This window comes from Lepidochelys olivacea (assembly GCF_965140295.1).
Source record: "Lepidochelys olivacea isolate rLepOli2 genome assembly, chromosome: 2".
Lineage (NCBI taxonomy): Eukaryota > Metazoa > Chordata > Testudines > Cheloniidae > Lepidochelys > Lepidochelys olivacea.
This window is the reverse complement of record NC_140412.1, coordinates 223,752,266-223,771,713: the sequence shown is the minus strand read 5'-3', so window position 1 is coordinate 223,771,713 and position 19,448 is coordinate 223,752,266. Positions and strand designations below refer to the sequence as shown.

General features: G+C 42.3%; 1 protein-coding gene across 1 annotated transcript in view; it reads left to right on the top strand.

The window, feature by feature from the left end:
• The window catches only part of LOC311515760 (putative acyl-CoA dehydrogenase 6), a 136,514-nt gene that overhangs the window by 82,939 nt on the left and 34,127 nt on the right, over positions 1-19,448 (top strand). Inside the window, exon 3 of the mRNA XM_084619070.1 lies at positions 14,446-14,575. Coding sequence (XP_084475196.1) covers positions 14,446-14,575 — 130 coding nt within the window. The remainder of the gene's footprint in view (positions 1-14,445; positions 14,576-19,448) is intronic.

Genomic DNA, 19,448 nt, shown 5'->3' with positions numbered 1-19,448 from the left:
ACATCACAGAGTCCACAAAAAGGGGTTTATTCTGGTGGCTGGAACATGAACTTCCTGCACTGACACTTCTCAGAGGGCGATGAGATCCAAGGTCTCGGAGCGGCTACTTGAGGCATGTTGAAGGGCTTCTGGTGTATTATCACAGCTGTTATGATATACTGGAAACCAGGAGCAAATGGACAAAATCTTCCTGTGCACCATCTTATAAACGGGGGAGGAGACATTGGGTCAACTTGACCCCAGAGCAGGACAGGGCACACAGATAAACAGGTCAATAAAAGTCACCTGCCAAGCAATGTGGGATAGCCATTGGAAGAGTGCCAAAGTAGTTTGCAGCAGCATTGCATGCACACAAACAATAAACCAGACTAACTGGATTCGTAGCAAAGTTAGTTCACTTTGAAAGAGGACTCCAGAGTTCAAGATAAATGCAGTTTGTGCACTACACTGAATTATGTCATGTGTACACAAGTGTTTTCGAACTGGATTGACTCAGTTTAGTCCAGTTTTAACTCCCCTTTTAAACAAAACCCATAATGAAAAACCATCCATTTGACCAATGGATTATGATTTAAATAGACAAAACTGATGGAGTGGGAAAAACTAAATATTATCCTAATTTTACAGGTGGAAAATTGAGGTACAGAAATATTAAGTGACATGCCCATATTCACATACAAAATATTTGGCAGATCTGGGAACTAAATCTAGGTCTCCTGAGTCCTAGTCTAAAACCTTAAACACAAGACCAGCCTTTCTGTTAAACTAACTACTCGATTTTGGTTATAAATTTTCCCACTGAACATTTTTCTGCACAAAATGCTCATCTGTTGAAAGCAAAATGTTTTGTGGAAATGTACTGATTTTGAGGAAATTTTGTTTTGGGGAAAAAAATGGCAGGGGACAAGGGGAGTAGTATGCTAAGGTTTAAATGTTCCATTTTGACATTTTTGGAATAGTCTCTTGGCCTGGGCCTTGCTGGCCACCAATGCCTTATCCATATTCCTAGCGGCCTCCTTGGAATCCCTGGGACACTCCTCGGTCCCTGAGGTCATGCTCTTAAGCCCACTCCAGAGCAACATCACCAGTCCTGACTGTTGGTCCTGTGACCACTGAGTCTGTTCCCTCTGGTCTTACGGGACTGTAATTGGATCCCATGGTACAAGAACAGGATCCATCACTGATGCAGTAAACTGCCTCCTCATCCCCCTCCCCCACCGCAGATGATTCTGCCATGCCAGAATCTTCCTCTCCCTTGGTGCCTAACGACTTTAAGGCATATCAGGACCTCTTGAGGCTTATGGCTGCTATCTTGGGTATCCTAGCGGAATTCCTCCAGGAGAATACACTTAAGGTCCTGGATATCCTCCAACCATCAGCTTCAGTGAAAATAGCCCTCCCAATAATTGAGGCTCTCCAGGACTTTGCAAAGGCCCTCTACTGTGAAGCATGTGGAGAAATGATATGTCATTTCCTTGCAAGGGTCTGAGGGTTTCTATTCCCATTCTTCTGTAACTCCCTGATGGTGACTGCAGCAAATGACAGGGTGAGGCAGAGAAGGTATAAATCTACTCCCAAAGTGTAGATTTAGAAATCTACAGAGAGTCCAAGAGGATGAACTAAATTGGGAGAAAGATTTATACCTCCGCTTCCCTTCAGGTTTGTATTGCAAAACAGCAGTTGCTGCTCTCCGAATATTACTTTGTTAATTGGGTGGCCGTATCTAAGTTCACAGACAAGTTGCCAGAAGTCTCTAGGGAAGAGTTCAAGGCATTCATTTTGGAGGGCCTAAACTTTGTTGCAGGCAGCCCTGGACATGGTGGAGGCCTCAGCCAAGATTATGTCATTAGCTGTAGATAGGAGGAGGGCCGCGTGGTTAGGGAACTCTGGCATTGAGCCCGACATGCAACAGAATTTACCATTTTATGGCCAGTCCTCCCTTCCTGTGCAGCAATGGTATTAATTCGGAAAGAGTCATAGATCCCAAAGGAGGAGGTTCTCTGATTCTTGGTTTAGCTAACAGCATTTCTAAAGGATATTCCTATATTGGACATTTGAAGGGTTGCCACTTGGTCCTCTGTGCATACTTTTGCAAACCACTATGCTATCACATCTGCATCCAGATCAGATGCAAACTTTGGGAAGGCAATTCTGCAGCCCTTCTTTAAATAGACTCCAAGCCCCACCTTCTGTGAATACTGCTTGCGAACCACCCACATAGACTACATGGCTCCATCTACTCAAAGAAAACATGGTTTCCTGTGACTGTTCTTTTAGATGTGATGTAGACATGTATTCCATGACCCATCCTCCCTCTTCTCTGCATCGGCATCTGCACTTCTGACATTTGGTGAGAAGGAACTGAGGGGGTCAGAGCATCGCCACCCTAATACCACCATGGGAGGGACTATGGCCTCAGGGCGTGAGCACAGCCCCTAAGGATATTACTAGGCAAAATTCTCTAGCTTTGATGCATGGGGAGTGCACGCCCACCATAGAATACATGTTTGCATCACATCTCAAAGAACAACAGTTTCGGGCAGGCAATTGGTTTTTTATTATTTTTAATTTAAGTGACTTTTATATTACATGTACAAAATTTAAAAACAAAAAAGTTAAAATGGGAAGGAAACATTTTGATTTTATTAGAACAAAACATTTGTTTGACCCCAAACAGAATATTTTTGAATTTTAGTTTTATGGGAAGTGTCAATATTTGTTTTGTTTTTTCATGTTGGAGCAGGTAAAAATTCGGAATCCACAGAATTGCCAAGGAAACAGAAAATCCAGTTTCCACCCAGTCCTACTAACAAGAATCTCCATTGCTCAGTAATTTTGACATGCTGTTTCATTACTTTACTTTCAATAACTGAAAACAGAGCAAACAGCTAAGCATAAAAAGTATAGCAGACTTTCACTGTATCTTTATTCCACCTATCTGTATCCATCTGTGACAGGGGACACTCGCCTCTTCTGCTTCCAGCACATCCTGTCAGCTGTTAACCTAATCAGGTGGGTCTTCAGTGGCTCAGCCCTCCAGTCAAGTCACACATAATCAATATGTAAACAAACAAGCCAGCCCCTTTCAGGATAAAAGGTCCACCAGGGCATATCACTGTGCCCTTGCTGGGCTCACTTCTTAGCCCCTTCTGGGCTGACTTTAAGTCCGTGCCGGCGCTGCTATGGAGCAGTGCCCCAGGGCTTTCTCCCTGGACACTCTTTGTCTTATCAATTCTTATTGTGCCAGCTCGCCAGCCAGGTTACTCCTTCAAGTTTGGTCTTCTTCCTGGGGTAACAAAAATCCAACAAATGGTTGGCAGGGTCTCCAGCCCCATCCTAGAGTCCTTTAAATTTCAGCCCTGTGCTTGGGTTTCTACACGAAGCTTATCCCCTTCTCGGGGCTTTGGCCACCGCCGGTGGCTGGTGTGGTACCCGGGCCCGCCCACTACTTCGGGACCCCTACACAGGGATCCTACAAATAGCAGCCACATGCTGCCTCCTTTAATAGTTGCTGCTGCTATTCCCTAGGCCTTTCCCTATGTAGCCTTTTCTCTTCAGCCTTACCTCAGGGTTCTCTATTTGTTCCCTTCTTGAGCAGGGTCTCTCCCAGGCCTCTTTACCTGTGGAGTTCTGCAGCCTTCCAGTCACACTTTCTCCTTCTGGTCCCAGCCAGCAACTGATCTGCTCATGTCCTGCAGCTCCTTTTAACTGAGCCTGCTGGATTCTGATTGGCTGCTTCCCTGCAGCTTCTCTAGGCCTGGAGGACCCACCTTCACTGCTCCTTTTCTGGGGTGGAGTGTGGTAGGACCACGAGGCCTCCAGCAGGGGGCCTCAAATGGGCTGGTACACCCCATGATACCATCTGTCTGTATTTTGAAACTTCTATAAATATGCCATTAGCATCAGAAGTTATGATCACAATACTATGAAGACGCTTAAATTGTTTTGGGAACAACTGTTTGGGGGGTTGTAATCTTTGTTCCTTATATGAATTGACAGTTTATTACTTCCACTTCAGCAAGTGCTGTCATTTTTGAGGAATCTGGCTGTCTGGTGACTGTGAATGAGATGATTACCAAATGTGCAAAACCAGTGGCGGAATCTATAGCTGGTGCATTAGTTTACAGATGTCTCTATTGATTTGACTTTTGCCCCAGTCACTGTAATAGTAAGAATGATGTGCTCAGCAAGCTTGTGACTAAGATCTTCTTTAAGTGGCGTGGTCACCTTATGTTGCACATAAGGTTGCAGATACTGGGCCAGGGTCTTGGGAGGCCATCTGTAGGAGCATTCTGTAGTGGTTCAGAGTTGGAGTGTTGTGACTTGACACTGCACCTTACTTAGCGCAGTGACATAATGGCACTATGGGGCCAAAGTGCTCTGCCAGGGATACCTTGGGAGGCAAGATATCTCTATGATCCTCGTTAATGGTAAACCTCCTGCACTGGAGTTTACTCTAGAAAATCTAACCTTGTTGTAGTGATAGCTTGAGTTAATTGGAAACAATTCCCCTTTCTGTGTCAAACAACTCTGGATCTCCAATAGGTAATTCACCATCGTGGAGTGGACTAAAAGAGCTTTTGAGAAGGACTGGTAGATATAGTTTCATGTGCTGAGCAGTGAAATCTCTTACCAAAACTTTGAACAGTGGTTTCCAACGATGCCCTGTAAGTACATGGGAGCCAGAATGGAGGCTGGAGCTTTTGGGATGTTGATTATCTATCCTGCTGCTCTCATGCAAAATTGTCTTCTAGTAAAGATTAAACAAAGTATCTTCTATATAATAAGATTCCAGGATAGTCATCTGTTTGGATATCACTCTGAAGCCTAAAGTGTCTGTTGAGTCAGTGTGAAGAGAAGGAAACAGCTACAAGCATGGTTGTGAGCTCTTTTTGTTCAGAATACCACCAGGTTCAATCATTACTGGGTTTTGTGGTCTGTTGCTTTCCAATTTTTAAGTTCTCAGCCACTTTGCCTTTACAAATTATACCCCTGGGACAACAAGGTTTGTATCTATGCCATGCCAAGAGTCCTAAACCATTGTGAAATCAGAGGTAGTTTACATGCATCAGTTTCATTGGTTGTATGAGGGAGGCTACATGGATGGTGAAGTACTTACCCCAATGACCACACCCGTATGACAGGGGCTTTCAGCTGCTAGTAACCATAATTTGTAATCGCACACACATGTGTGTGTGTGGGGAGAGGGGGTCAGGGAAATGGGTTAGTATGTCACCAGCACTGCAATATTGATATGCTCGGAAGGATTAGATTTTTATCAGTAAATATCGGTAAACCTAGATTTCACCGTACACCCCCCCCCCCACGAAAAAATATTTTCATCAATAATAATAAAAATTTACCAATAGTCAAAGTAAGAAAAATGCTGTTTGAGAAGTTAATAGCATTTGATTTAAAGACATTTATTTTATAAATGTTGACATGTGGTGTTGATAATTTGTTTTTTAATGGTTATAAAGTTTTAGCTTTTTGAATCTCAATGTCTACTGTCATTAAATAATTATTGTCTGAACCTCTGTTGTCTAATTCTTCCTAATTTCCCACAACCATGAAAATCTAAATCAATAAAAATAAAATACCTCAGAAATAAACATTGGTATTACCTGCCAAAACTATAAAAAATAAAAACCAGATTGTGTCAAGCCCCCATATTAATATGCTGCAGCGTATGAATATGGGGGCTTGGCACAATCTGATTTCTTTGTATGTCCAACACATTTAGAATTCTGTGTGTGTTTAATCTTTTGGAAATAATTAAAATGTAGCAGAGTAGCTGAGCTGGCTGTGTTCTTTTCTACCAGGGGAGGCAGAGTTCATGTCTTCTATGAGGTCTGGCAGGCACTAACTTTGTGACTAAAGACACATTCAGCCTTTAGGGAAGGGAAGGGGTGTTGCTTTGGTGCTGACTGTCCCGGATGACTGGAAAAAGGCTAATGTAGTGCCAATCTTTAAAAAAGGGAAGAAGGAAGATCCTGGGAACTACAGGCCAGTCAGCCTCACCTCAGTCCCTGGAAAAATCATGGAGCAGGTCCTCAAAGAATCAATCCTGAAGCACTTGCATGAGAGGAAAGTGATCAGGAACAGCCAGCATGGATTCACCAAGGGAAGGTCATGCCTGACTAATCTAATCGCCTTTTATGATGAGATTACTGGTTCTGTGGATGAAGGGAAAGCAGTGGATATATTGTTTCTTGACTTTAGCAAAGCTTTTGACACTGTCTCCCATAGTATTCTTGTCAGCAAGTTAAGGAAGTATGGGCTTGATGAATGCACTATAAGGTGGGTAGAAAGCTGGCTAGATTGTCGGGCTCAACGGGTAGTGATCAATGGCTCCATGTCTAGTTGGCAGCCGGTATCAAGTGGAGTGCCCCAAGGGTCGGTCCTGGGGCCGGTTTTATTCAATATCTTCATAAATGATCTGGAGGATGGTGTGGATTGCACTCTCAGCAAATTTGCGGATGATACTAAACTGGGAGGAGTGGTAGATACGCTGGAGGGGAGGGATAGGATACAGAAGGACCTAGACCAATTGGAAGATTGGGCCAAAAGGAATCTGATGAGGTTCAATAAGGATAAGTGCAGGGTCCTGCACTTAGGACGGAAGAACCCAATGCACAGCTACAGACTAGGGACCGAATGGCTAGGCAGCAGTTCTGCGGAAAAGGACCTAGGGGTGACAGTGGACGAGAAGCTGGATATGAGTCAGCAGTGTGCCCTTGTTGCCATGAAGGCCAATGGCATTTTGGGATGTATAAGTAGGGGCATAGCGATCAGATCGAGGGACGTGATCGTTCCCCTCTATTCGACATTGGTGAGGCCTCATCTGGAGTACTGTGTCCAGTTTTGGGCCCCACACTTCAAGAAGGATGTGGATAAATTGGAGAGAGTCCAGCGAAGGGCAACAAAAATGATTAGGGGACTGGAACACATGAGTTATGAGGAGAGGCTGAGGGAGCTGGGATTGTTTAGCCTGCAGAAGAGAAGAATGAGGGGGGATTTGATAGCTGCTTTCAACTACCTGAAAGGGGGTTCCAAAGAGGATGGCTCTAGACTGTTCTCAATGGTAGCAGATGACAGAACGAGGAGTAATGGTCTCAAGTTGCAGTGGGGGAGGTTTAGATTGGATATTAGGAAAAACTTTTTCACTAAGAGGGTGGTGAAACACTGGAATGCGTTACCTAGGGAGGTGGTAGAATCTCCTTCCTTAGAGGTTTTTAAGGTCAGGCTTGACAAAGCCCTGGCTGGGATTATTTAACTGGGAATTGGTCCTGCTTTGAGCAGGGGGTTGGACTAGATGACCTTCTGGGGTCCCTTCCAACCCTGATATTCTATGATTCTATGATTCTATGACTGGATGGTTGACTCAGAATTATGTCAACAGGATTGGGTGTCTTACCTCCCTGGTCAAAGGCTGTTGCTGCAGTAAGTGCCTGTTTGTCAGAAGAGTGGTAACCTCTTGGTTGGAGGACAGCAATCTCCCCTGCTAACTAAATTTGTCCCCAACAGAGAATTCAGTGGAAAAATGGTAACTGAAGTCTGAACAACTATGTGAAAACAAATCACAACAATGCATTTTATGCTCATCATGAGATACTGCAGTAATTACTGATTGACAGACTTTTAGTCTGGAGGTTTGCATTGAAAAGCACGTGAAAGCTAGAATGTGGATTTGACGTTTCTGTTAGCCTGCAGAATTGGGTTGGAAGCCTCATTAGAACTGGCTTTGCATTACAATGAGAGCTGAGGCTGCTCACCACTGCAGGAGGGACTTGGCACTGTGCAGTATCAGGCTCATAAACTTCTTGATTTCCTTTTCCCTCTTTTTTCTCTCCCTGTCATAGAGTTTAATTGGATTTTAATTTTGTTTTATTATTCTTAATAACTGAGATCACATTCTCTGTTACTGAAACCTCCAGGACATTAAATCTAAGCTTCTGTATCATTTATGGCTAATAAAAAAACAACCAAAGAAATCCAACCAACCCCCAACAACAACAAAAACTCAAGTTGATGAAAAGCAGAAAGAGGATGAGGACTCTGCATTCAGGAGGTTTTCATTAACATGCATACTGTAGGGATTAGTTGGAAGTATATTGATGGGTGTGGACCAAGTTTCAGTTTTCTCTCATGTGGAGTTGATACAGCTGGTGGTTCATAAGACCATTTGCAATATTGGGGCTTTGAAAGTTTGCTGAATCTCCTCCCAGGCTGTTTCTCTTTTTGTCGTGCACATTTTACATTATTTGTAGTGTGGAACCTTTCATTCCCCACAATGTGGGTTACGGGACAGGACTCTGCAAAGTATTTTATCATCAGGGAACTCTGAAGTTCTGTTGAGCTCGAGGATTTATACAGTTGTGATTGCTCACATATGTGTGGCATTTGGTCACATCATGTTGTGTATGTTTAAAAATATAAAAATCCTAATAAAAATGTAAGGGAGGTTACTGGGAATGGGAGGACGATTAAAAGTAGTGGTTTGCAAGTTATGTCTTTAAACTTATTTAATTTTAGCTTGTTTGACCTGATGTCTTTTGAACTCATTATGGGAATGTCAGACACATGGCCTGTGGGCCTGATCAGCCTGCTTGATGCATTTATCTGTTCCAAGAGAGATTCTGCAGAGTGGAAGCTTTAATTTTTTTTTTAAAGGACATTTTCTACTCCTTGCAATTGTGAAGAAAACCTTCATAATACTTCCCAGTACAGCACTGTCTTAACCTGAAACAATTCTGAGAGATTTAAGTTACTACATTAATCTCAGTAAGTTAACTCTTAAGCCTAACAATATCATAACATCCAAATTTCTAATGATTTAGGCATACCTAATTTGCAGTTACCCCAGATGTGCATGTACCCCATTGCACATAAACAATGGTCAAACAAAGTGAAGAAATAGCAGAGGCTCTAAAAGTGCACTGCATTAATTTTCCCCCTCTAAGTCATGTTGAAACTTTATTAATAAAGTTTAGTTACCACATAAACAAAGTGCTCTTGGTCTTTGTGAAATCACTCATTATCAAGAGGAGATCCATTGTGAATTGAGAGTTATATATGGCTCTGATTTTGTAGCCCCAACCCACAGATCATTATTAAAAGTATAATTTGTTCCACTCTGTAGTAGAGAGCTTTACATCTGTTTTTCTTTAACATTGTTGTGGACTGATTCAGATGTATTAGGTGAGCAACATACTTGTGTATCCAAATACAGCTGAGTTGGACTCTAATAGGGTGTTTCCACTCTGTGTGGTGAGGCATCTTTTGCTATTACCAGGAAGAAATAAATGACCAACATGGACAAATTAAGAGAAGATGGGGTATTAACTGTGTTGTTTAACTTTGATCATCCCAGAATGTAATGGCTGGATTCCTGGGATCTTGAATATGTCAAGAAGAAAAGGCAGTTGAATACTTTTAAACTGTCTGAGTTTTTTATGTTAAAGAAACAGGAAGAGAATTATGATGAGATTTATGCACTAGCTTAGTAATGAACACTAACAGCTATGTAACCACAAGGCCTTTTGTAATCCTAGAATTGTTATTCTTAACTATCTTTATGACAGGTGACTAAGGCTTAAACATTTCAGCTTTGTGTCTGTTGATTTAAAATTATATGTTCTGGTGAAAACTGCCAGTTAATTTGGTTATCTTGGCACCAGTATAGTATTCTCTCAGATCCAAGTTCAGGGGGGAATCATCTCATTTTTCTTTTGGTTTTCTAGAATCATGAGACATGAGTTTACATGTTTTCATACTGAGTTACAAGGGGTACCAAATATCAGGGGTGATTCCACATAATCTCATTTTTTATGACAGCTGGTAAATGTGAGAGATTTCAAAGCTCTATAAACATATGAGACCAATTATATGACGTGTAAAGATAGTTACTCATGCATCTTAGTTGGGTGTTTTCACCATCCCACCTAAAAGGCTATTCCACAATAGCCATAATAAGACAAAACTCCACTGTCTCTATTCGATTCATGATTTTTAGTATCTAGCAAAATTATGAATTTAAGATCTCAGATACAGAGTGATTGCTTTGTGAAAAGTGTTCGCGCACAAAGCGATCGCTCTATATCTGACGTCTCAGTCCTCATCCTCAAAGAAAACCTTCACAACACTTTCAAAAGATGAGCCTAGGAGCTTAAATTCATAATTTTGCTAGACACTAAAAATCATTGACTGAATAGAGATTTATTTTTTATTACAATAATCTACTAACAACCCTCTCTCCCTCCCCCACCAGCTGCTTCCACCCCTTCCTTTCCTCCCTATGACTGGAGGAGTGTTAACAGGTCACTTTCACCTTGAATGGTCTCTTGAAATGTGTTAACTACTTATGCTAAACAATCTGTTCCATCTGGATGAGTTTCCCAGACCTGAAGAAGAGCTCTGTGTAAGTTTGAAAGCTTGTCTCTCTCACCAACACAAGTTGGTCCAATAAAAGATATTGCCTCACCCACCTTGTCTCTGTAATATCCTGGGACCTACATAGCTACAACAACATTGCATGACTGGCATCTTCCTGTCACCTGTGATTCTTTCTCTCGTTATTTCCCCAGGGGGAGCGTGGTGATAGTCTACACTACTCATTGCTCTGGGAAAGTGATGTATTGACTAGCCTACTTTCTCAATCTGAAATGTTATTATTGACTTGTAAAAAAAATAAATCTCAATCGTGGAAGCCTGTCAAAAGAATTTTTGGGTAGCCAATTAACGTATTGCTAGCCATGAAATCCGTTTTGTCTTTAACTTTTGCCAGCTGGTCTCTTCATTGCTAGGGCTATTGTAACATTAACAGTGATGAATAATATATTCCTTTGTAGGTTTCAGAGTAACAGCCGTGTTAGTCTGTATTTGCAAAAAGAAAAGGAGTACTTGTGGCACCTTAGAGACTAACCAATTTATTTGAGCATGAGCTTTCGTGAGCTACAGCTCACTTCATCGGATGCATGCCGTGGAAACTGCAGCAGACTTTATTTATACACAGAGAATATGAAAAAATACCTCCTCCCACCCCACTGTCCTGCTGGTAATAGCTTATCTAAAGTGATCATCAGGTGGGCCATTTCCAGCATTTCCAGCCATGGACGGTATGCATCCGATGAAGTGAGCTGTAGCTCACGAAAGCTCATGCTCAAATAAATTGGTTAGTCTCTAAGGTGCCACAAGTACTCCTTTTCTTTTTGCGAATACAGACTAACACGGCTGTTACTCTGAATACAGTCCCTCAGTTTTCCACCCAGCTATTGTCATGGCCTGATTCTACAGCAAACAGGGAAAGATTAAGAATGAGCTCTCAAAAATGGATACTCTCATAAAAAAACAACCTTCCATACAAACTTCCTCGTGGCTGGATTTTACTAAAACTAGACAAGCCATTTACAACGCACACTTTGCTTCTCTACAAAAGAAAAAGGACACTAAACTTTCTAAACTACTACATCTACAAGGGGCCACAGCAATGGTTCCCTCAACCCACCCAGCAATATTGTTAACCTATCCAACTATACTCTCAGCCCAGCAGAAGCAGCTGTTCTATCTCGGGGCCTCTCCTTCTGCCCCTCCACCCCCACGAACATGATACAGTTCTGTGGTGACCTAGAATCCTATTTTCGACGTCTCCGACTCAAGGAATATTTCCAAAATACCTCTGAACAACATACTAATCCACAGAAGTCTCCCTACCAACACTACAGGAAGAGGGATTCTAGGTGGACTCCTCCTGAAGGTCGAAACAGCAGACTGGACTTCTACATAGAGTGCTTCCGCCGACGTGCACGGGCTGAAATTGTGGAAAAGCAGCATCACTTGCCCCATAACCTCAGCCATGCGGAACGCAATGCCATCCACAGCCTCAGAAACAACTCTGACATCATAATCAAAAAGGCTGACAAAGGAGGTGCTGTTGTCATCATGAATAGGTCAGAATATGAACAAGAGGCTGCTCAGCAGCTCTCCAACATGATTTTCTACAAGCCATTACCCTATGATCCCACTGAGAGTTACCAAAAGCAACTACAGCATTTGCTCAAGAAACTTCCTGAAAAAGCACAAGATCAAATCCGCACAGACACACCCCTGGAACCTCGACCTGGGATATTCTATCTACTACCCAAGATCCATAAACCTGGAAATCCTGGGCGCCCCATCATCTCAGGCATTGGCACCCTGACAGCAGGATTGTCTGGCTATGTAGACTCCCTCCTCAGGCCCTACGCTACCAGCACTCCCAGCTACCTTCGAGACACCACTGACTTCCTGAGGAAACTTCAATCCATCGGTGATCTTCCTGATAACACCATCCTGGCCACTATGGATGTAGAAGCCCTCTACACCAACATTCCACACAAAGATGGACTACAAGCCGTCAGGAACACTATCCCCGATAATGTCACGGCTAACCTGGTGGCTGAACTTTGTGACTTTGTCCTTACCCATAACTATTTCACATTTGGGGACAATGTATACCTTCAGATCAGCGGCACTGCTATGGGTACCCGCATGGTCCCACAGTATGCCAACATTTTTATGGCTGATTTAGAACAACGCTTCCTCAGCTCTCGTCCCCTAAAGCCCCTACTCTACTTGCGCTATATTGATGACATCTTCATCATCTGGACCCATGGAAGAGAAGCCCTTGAGGAATTCCACCATGATTTCAACAATTTCCATCCCACCACCAACCTCAGCCTGGTCCAGTCCACACAAGAGATCCACTTCCTGGACACTACAGTGCTAATAAACAATGGTCACATAAACACCACCCTATACCGGAAACCTACTGACCGCTATTCCTACCTGCATGCCTCCAGCTTTCACCCGGATCACACCACACGATCCATCGTCTACAGCCAAGCTCTGCGATACAACCGCATTTGCTCCAACCCCTCAGACAGAGACAAACACCTACAAGATCTCTGTCAAGCTTTCTTACAACTACAATACCCACCTGCAGAAGTAAAGAAACAGATTGATAGAGCCAGAAGAGTTCCCAGAAGTTACCTACTACAGGACAGGCCTAACAAAGAAAATAACAGAACGCCACTAGCCGTCACCTTCAGCCCCCAACTAAAACCCCTCCAACGCATTATTAAGGATCTACAACCTATCCTAAAGGATGACCCAACACTCTCACAAATCTTGGGAGACAGGCCAGTCCTTGCCTACAGACAGCCCCGCAACCTGAAGCAAATACTCACCAACAACCACATACCACACAACAGAACCACTAACCCAGGAACCTATCCTTGCAACAAAGCCCGTTGCCAATTGTGCCCACATATCTATTCAGGGGACACCATCACAGGGCCTAATAACATCAGCCACACTATCAGAGGCTCGTTCACCTGCACATCCACCAATGTGATATATGCCATCATGTGCCAGCAATGCCCCTTTGCCATGTACATTGGTCAAACTGGACAGTCTCTACGTAAAAGAATAAATGGACGCAAATCAGATGTAAAGAATTATAACATTCATAAACCAGTCGGAGAACACTTCAATCTCTCTGGTCACGCAATCACAGACATGAAGGTCGCTATCTTAAAACAAAAAAACTTCAAATCCAGACTCCAGCGAGAAACTGCTGAATTGGAATTCATTTGCAAATTGGATACTATTAATTTAGGCTTAAATAGAGACTGGGAGTGGCTAAGTCATTATGCAAGGTAGCCTATTTCCCCTTGTTTTTTCCTACCCCCCCCCCAGATGTTCTGGTTTAACTTGGATTTAAACTTGGAGAGTGGTCAGTTTGGATGAGCTATTACCAGCAGGAGAGTGAGTTTGTGTGTGTGGTTTTTGGGAGGGGGGTGAGGGGGTGAGAAAACCTGGATTTGTGCAGGAAATGGCCCAACTTGATTATCATGCACATTGTGTAAAGAGTTGTCACTTTGGATGGGCTATCACCAGCAGGAGAGTGAATTTGTGTGGGGGGGTGGAGGGTGAGAAAACCTGGATTTGTGCTGGAAATGGCCCAACCTGATGATCACTTTAGATAAGCTATTACCAGCAGGACAGTGGGGTGGGAGGAGGTATTGTTTCATATTCTCTGTGTGTATATAAAGTCTGCTGCAGTTTCCACGGTATGCATCCGATGAAGTGAGCTGTAGCTCACGAAAGCTCATGCTCAAATAAATTGGTTAGTCTCTAAGGTGCCACAAGTACTCCTTTTCTTTTTACTTAGCTTTTGAGATCTTACTATGTCCTGAATGTGGAATATGTATGGAATGATATGGGAGTTGTAATTTTAAACTCATTTTTAATAGCTGTAGCAGCACTATGCTAGAATAAAAGTTGATCATTGTTAAATATTTGGAAACTATATAATAGCCCCAGCTTGTAGATTATTGTAATTAAATAGGTTTTCTTTTCTCTTAACAAAGAATGTTAATATGATCACTGTTTTCTCCTTATCAGAATATGGTGGCATGGGCTTGGACTTCTCCTATAGCATTGCAGTGGCAGAGGAACTGGGAAATATCCACTGTGGGGGAGTTCCTATGGCTATTGGAGTGCAAACTGACATGGCTACACCAGCTCTAACAAGGTAACTTTCAAAAGAAATCCTCAGTTCTCACTCTTCTCTTCAACTTCAAATTTGTTAGGAAATAATATAATGTATTTAGCATTAAAAAACATTGCTGACCAAATTTACCATTTTTTATTTTTCCCCAAAACCAAGGTAAGCTCCTCTTTAACCTCACCTTTAAATAATTTAGTATAACAGGAGAATATGATTTTACACTGGAAGATAAGTTTTTAAAACCAAGTGATGTGTTCTACTTAATCTAGAACACTAAACACAGAGCTTTGACTCCTCTGAAGCATTCTAACAAGCTGGTCTGGAAGACTAATAAGCCAAGAATCAAATAATTGATTCAAGCAGACACAGATTTGTTTCTCATGGTGCTGGCATTATTCAAATAGAAATTAGCTAATTTAGGTATGTTTCTTAGACAAAAATAAATATGCCACCTTTTACTGCAGTACATTGGTTACTGAAAGCAAGACTAGACATAAGTTAAACACAGAACCTCAACATGTTAATTTTTCCAGACAAATCAATATGCACCAGTAGAAGGATTCAATAGCTGGTGTGAGAAGACGAATGGTAGTAATGCAGTCTTGAGCAACAACAAATGAGAATCAGTTATTTGACTGTCAGAGACTAATTTCACACAGTCTATGAAGATAAATCTCAACAGGTTTTTAGCATCTGTCTTAAAGCAAATTTGGATATCATGGTCTGAGAAGTGGAAACTCACTTTATATCCTCAGATGACACTGTTGAAAAAGGAAAAGTTGTGGGTGGAAAGATAGAGGAGGTTGGAAGAGTTTAAAAATAAGAAATAATAATAACACATTGAACCAAATTTAGGAGTGATGTTAATGGTGACCTTCTGCATTGAGTATGACTGGTTCAGAAAACAGATGTAACTTGCTCCAATTTTAGCATTCGTTAGTTGCACACGAATGATGGAATGAGGGGGGTGGTGTGGGTGCAGGAAAAAAAAAAACTCATAGGAAGGTGGGTATAAGCTTTAGAGTCCCCTCGCAACACCCACAACCTCCCCTTAATAAATCCAGGCTGTAAACTGCCCATAGTTTTCCAATCCTTTCTGAACCAAATTCATCCCAACGCAGTGACACCAAGGATGAATTTGACAGTAATTACTAGAATCAGTCCTCTTTCATTTTTGCAACTCAGCACTGTGTTTGCTTTTCTCAATCCTTCCAGTACTTCCTCCATTTTTTTCTGAAATAATTGTCAGGTGACAATAAGTTTAACTAATTCCTTTAATGTCCTAACATGTGTGTCACATTGACTGACTGATCTGTGTATGTTTGTCATTTACCAGGCATTTGCTTACCTGCTGCTTAATAATACTTATTTTTAAAGGGCCTTCATTGCTTTGGAATTGTTTCTCTTTCTTTATATTCAACTGGTGTCACATCTATATCATTCCATCTGAATCCAGTTTATTGGATTTCTACATTCAGCACCAGATTAAAGCATAAACTAACTAAACTACAGCTTAGGGCAGGAGAGGGCAAACTACGGCCTGCAGGCCACATCTGGCCTGTCAGGGCTTTCAATACTGCCTGTGGGATTGCCAGTTCCATGGCGCAGTGGGGCTAAGGCAGGATTCCTGCCTGCCTTGGCCCCGTACTGCTCCCGGAAGCAGCTGGCACCACATCCCTGAGGCCCCTGGGGGAAGGGCAGAGGACTCCGTGCACTGCCCTCGCCTTTTGGCACTGCCCCCTGCAGCTCCCATTGTCCAGGAATGCGGAACCGCAGCCAATGGGAGCTTCAGGGGTGGTACCCACAGGCGAGGGTAGTGCGTGGCAAAGCCGCCTGCTCCACCCCACCCCCAGGAGCCACTGCCGGATGTGTCTGCCACTTCCGGGAGTGGTGCAGGACAAGGGCAGGCAGGGATCCTACCTTAGCCCTGCTGTGCGCCACTGCCATCCCAGAGCTGCTCGAGGTAAGCGGCACTGGGCTGGAGTCTGCACCCCAAACCGCTCCTGCACCCCAACCACCTGGCCTGAGCCCCCTAACCCCCTGCTTTGAGCCCCCGCACACCCCTCCTGTACCCGAACCCCCTGCCCTGAGCCCCCTCCTGCACCCCAACCCCCTGCCCTGAGCTCCCTCCTTCACCCCAACCCCTTGCCCTGAGCTCCTTCCTGCACACCGTACCCCCCCACACACCTTGCACTCCCTCCCACACCCCAACCTCCTGCCCCAGCCCTACATTCATGATCCTGCATACAATTTCCCCATGCAGATGTGGCCCTCAGGCCAAAAAGTTTGCTGAGGGCCTCACAATATGAGGGGCCTCTAAAAAAAGAAAAAAACGGACTCCATTTCAAATTTTATCAAAACCAATTGATAAATAAAGGAGATATGGGAAAAAGAATATTCTCTCTAAATATAGACATTTTTGTTCAAATATGACACAAATATACACATCTGACTACACAAATACCCTAACCTTATCTTTCACTAATTGTTCATTATTGACATGCCGGAAGGCCAGGGCTGAGAAAAAAACAATAATTGCACTTGTATAATTAGTATTTCTACGTATAAATCTGCTATCAGACTCCTAAGGCAGCCTTTTGTTGGCCAGCTGCTACTGGTAAAATTCTGACCATACCTTCATAATTTATTTAAATAAATAAATAATCTCGCTGCCGATAAAATTGGGAAAAATGTGAGATAGTGTCGTGAAGCAGTCCTGCCAAACTCATACGGGACTCGTCCTAGGGGTGACATCATATATAGTGACAGGTCTCAGAGTAGCAGCTGTGTTAATCTGTATCTGCAAAAAGAAAAGGAGTACTTGTGGCACCTTAGAGACTAACAAATTTATTTGAGCATAAGCTTTCATGAGCTACAGCTCACTTCATCCGATGCAAGCTTATGCTCAAATAGATTTGTTAGTCTCTAAGGTGCCACAAGTCCTCCTTATCATATATAGCAGCCCCCTTGGCTGGTAATAGCCGGAATGCCGCCATCTTTTGTTTATGGTCCAGCACGCTCAGTTGTATAGTGCCTTCGCTCCTGATTTAATTTGTTTTCTTAAGTGTTAGTATGTTCTTTCTTCTTTTGATCTGTCCATACGTACAATTGTGTATTTTAGTGCGCACACCGCTTTCTGCTTCATGCACTATCCATGCTTCACATGATTGAGTTTGCAGATGATCGTCTTATGGACTTGGGTTGAGTGGATCTTGAGGAGGATACATTTGTGTTGGCTTCCCTCTGTCAGTTTCGGGAACCTTAGTAAATATCAGAGAGTGCTGAGAAAGGATAAGTAGAGGGGTTTGAGAGAAGTGAAGGAAGATATACATATATATCAAAATATTCTGAGTACTTGATGAGCAAGTTATTTCAAATTATGTGCATATATGATTTATAGGCAATTAAAGCCTATAATATTCATTATATTTGCTTGAATGTAGGCTAATTTTTCTCACTTTCTCAATGCCTGTCTAGAGATTACCAGTCTTTTTCTGGTAAATTCTCTCTCTTTCGTGCATAGAGCTTGTTGTCACTCTGTGTGTCCGAGGTTTTTACTCGAGAATAATTAGTGGTCATGGGGGAGACAGAGGATAGAGAAGCGAACGCAGAGAGATGTCTGCCTAGAAAATGCTGCTAGAAAAGCTATCTGCTCTAAGCATTCTGTGCATCGAAAGTGACAAACTCCGTAGCTTATCATTTGAGGACATCATCAATGACTTTGCTCTCCAAAAATCACAAAAGAAAATGTTTTAAATTTCAGTGTTAAATTTAATGTCATCAGCAAACCAATATACTGCAGGTAGTACTGCTTCCATTAAGTAAGATGGTCTGTGTAACTAACTGCTTTTGTGTTGCTATAGATATAAAGTTTTCATATCTACTAATTAAGAAATCATAGATGAAAATATGTTAATTTGAAACTATTTTATAATGCAAACAGGCATATTACAAGATGTTTTCAGAGTAGCAGCCGTGTTAGTCTGTATCCGTAAAAAGAAAAGGAGTACTTGTGGCACCTTAGAGACTAACAAATTTACTAGAGCATAAGCTTTCATGGGCTACAGCCCACTTCATCGGATGCATGAGCTGTAGCTCACGAAAGCTTGTGCTCTAATAAATTTGTTAGTCTCTAAGGTGCCACAAGTACTCCTTTTCTTATTACAAGATGTGTTTTAGTTAGATTATTATTCTATTTTTACAACTTTGCCTTTGTATATATGCAAATAAAGAGCTTTCATGTTTATATATTCAATGTCCTTTCTGTGAAAATAATCAACTAATTTTTTTTTATGGTATGGGGCCTCCTTGACATAGCTCAGACCTCAGACCCACTTGACATAGCTTAGGGCCTCAGAATGTCATAATCCGGTGCTGTCAACATGACAGCTGTTGTAACACATCATTTTCCCAAAGTTTTCACCTGTCTCTAAGAGCCCCTGCTCATCCTGTAGTTCCATAGCAGTCCTGTCCCTTAACAGCAGCCCATCTAACCAGATTTAGGTTACAAGCCAGTAAAACACTTCAGCATTGGGACTGCTTACATGCTTAAAGTTATCCATGTGCAAAAGTGCTTTGCTTGATTGGGGCCATAATAAGGCAAAGTATCTGCAACAAGTACCTCTGAAAACTGAAGGGTTAGATAATGGCATTCATTCTGGAATAATGAACTATTAATAGCATGATTAATAATAAAGATGGGAACTGATAATAAAGTCAAACATAGGTAACAATAATAAAAAATATTATTCTTTATAATAGGTCATTTAAACTATTGTTGATAAGGAGACTTAATTGCACAGTCAACTGATGCCTATGTAGTTTTGCAGAGAAGGACATTCTATCTTCTCCTTTCCCTTTTGAATAACAACATCTTTCATTTCCTGAAGCCCCATAG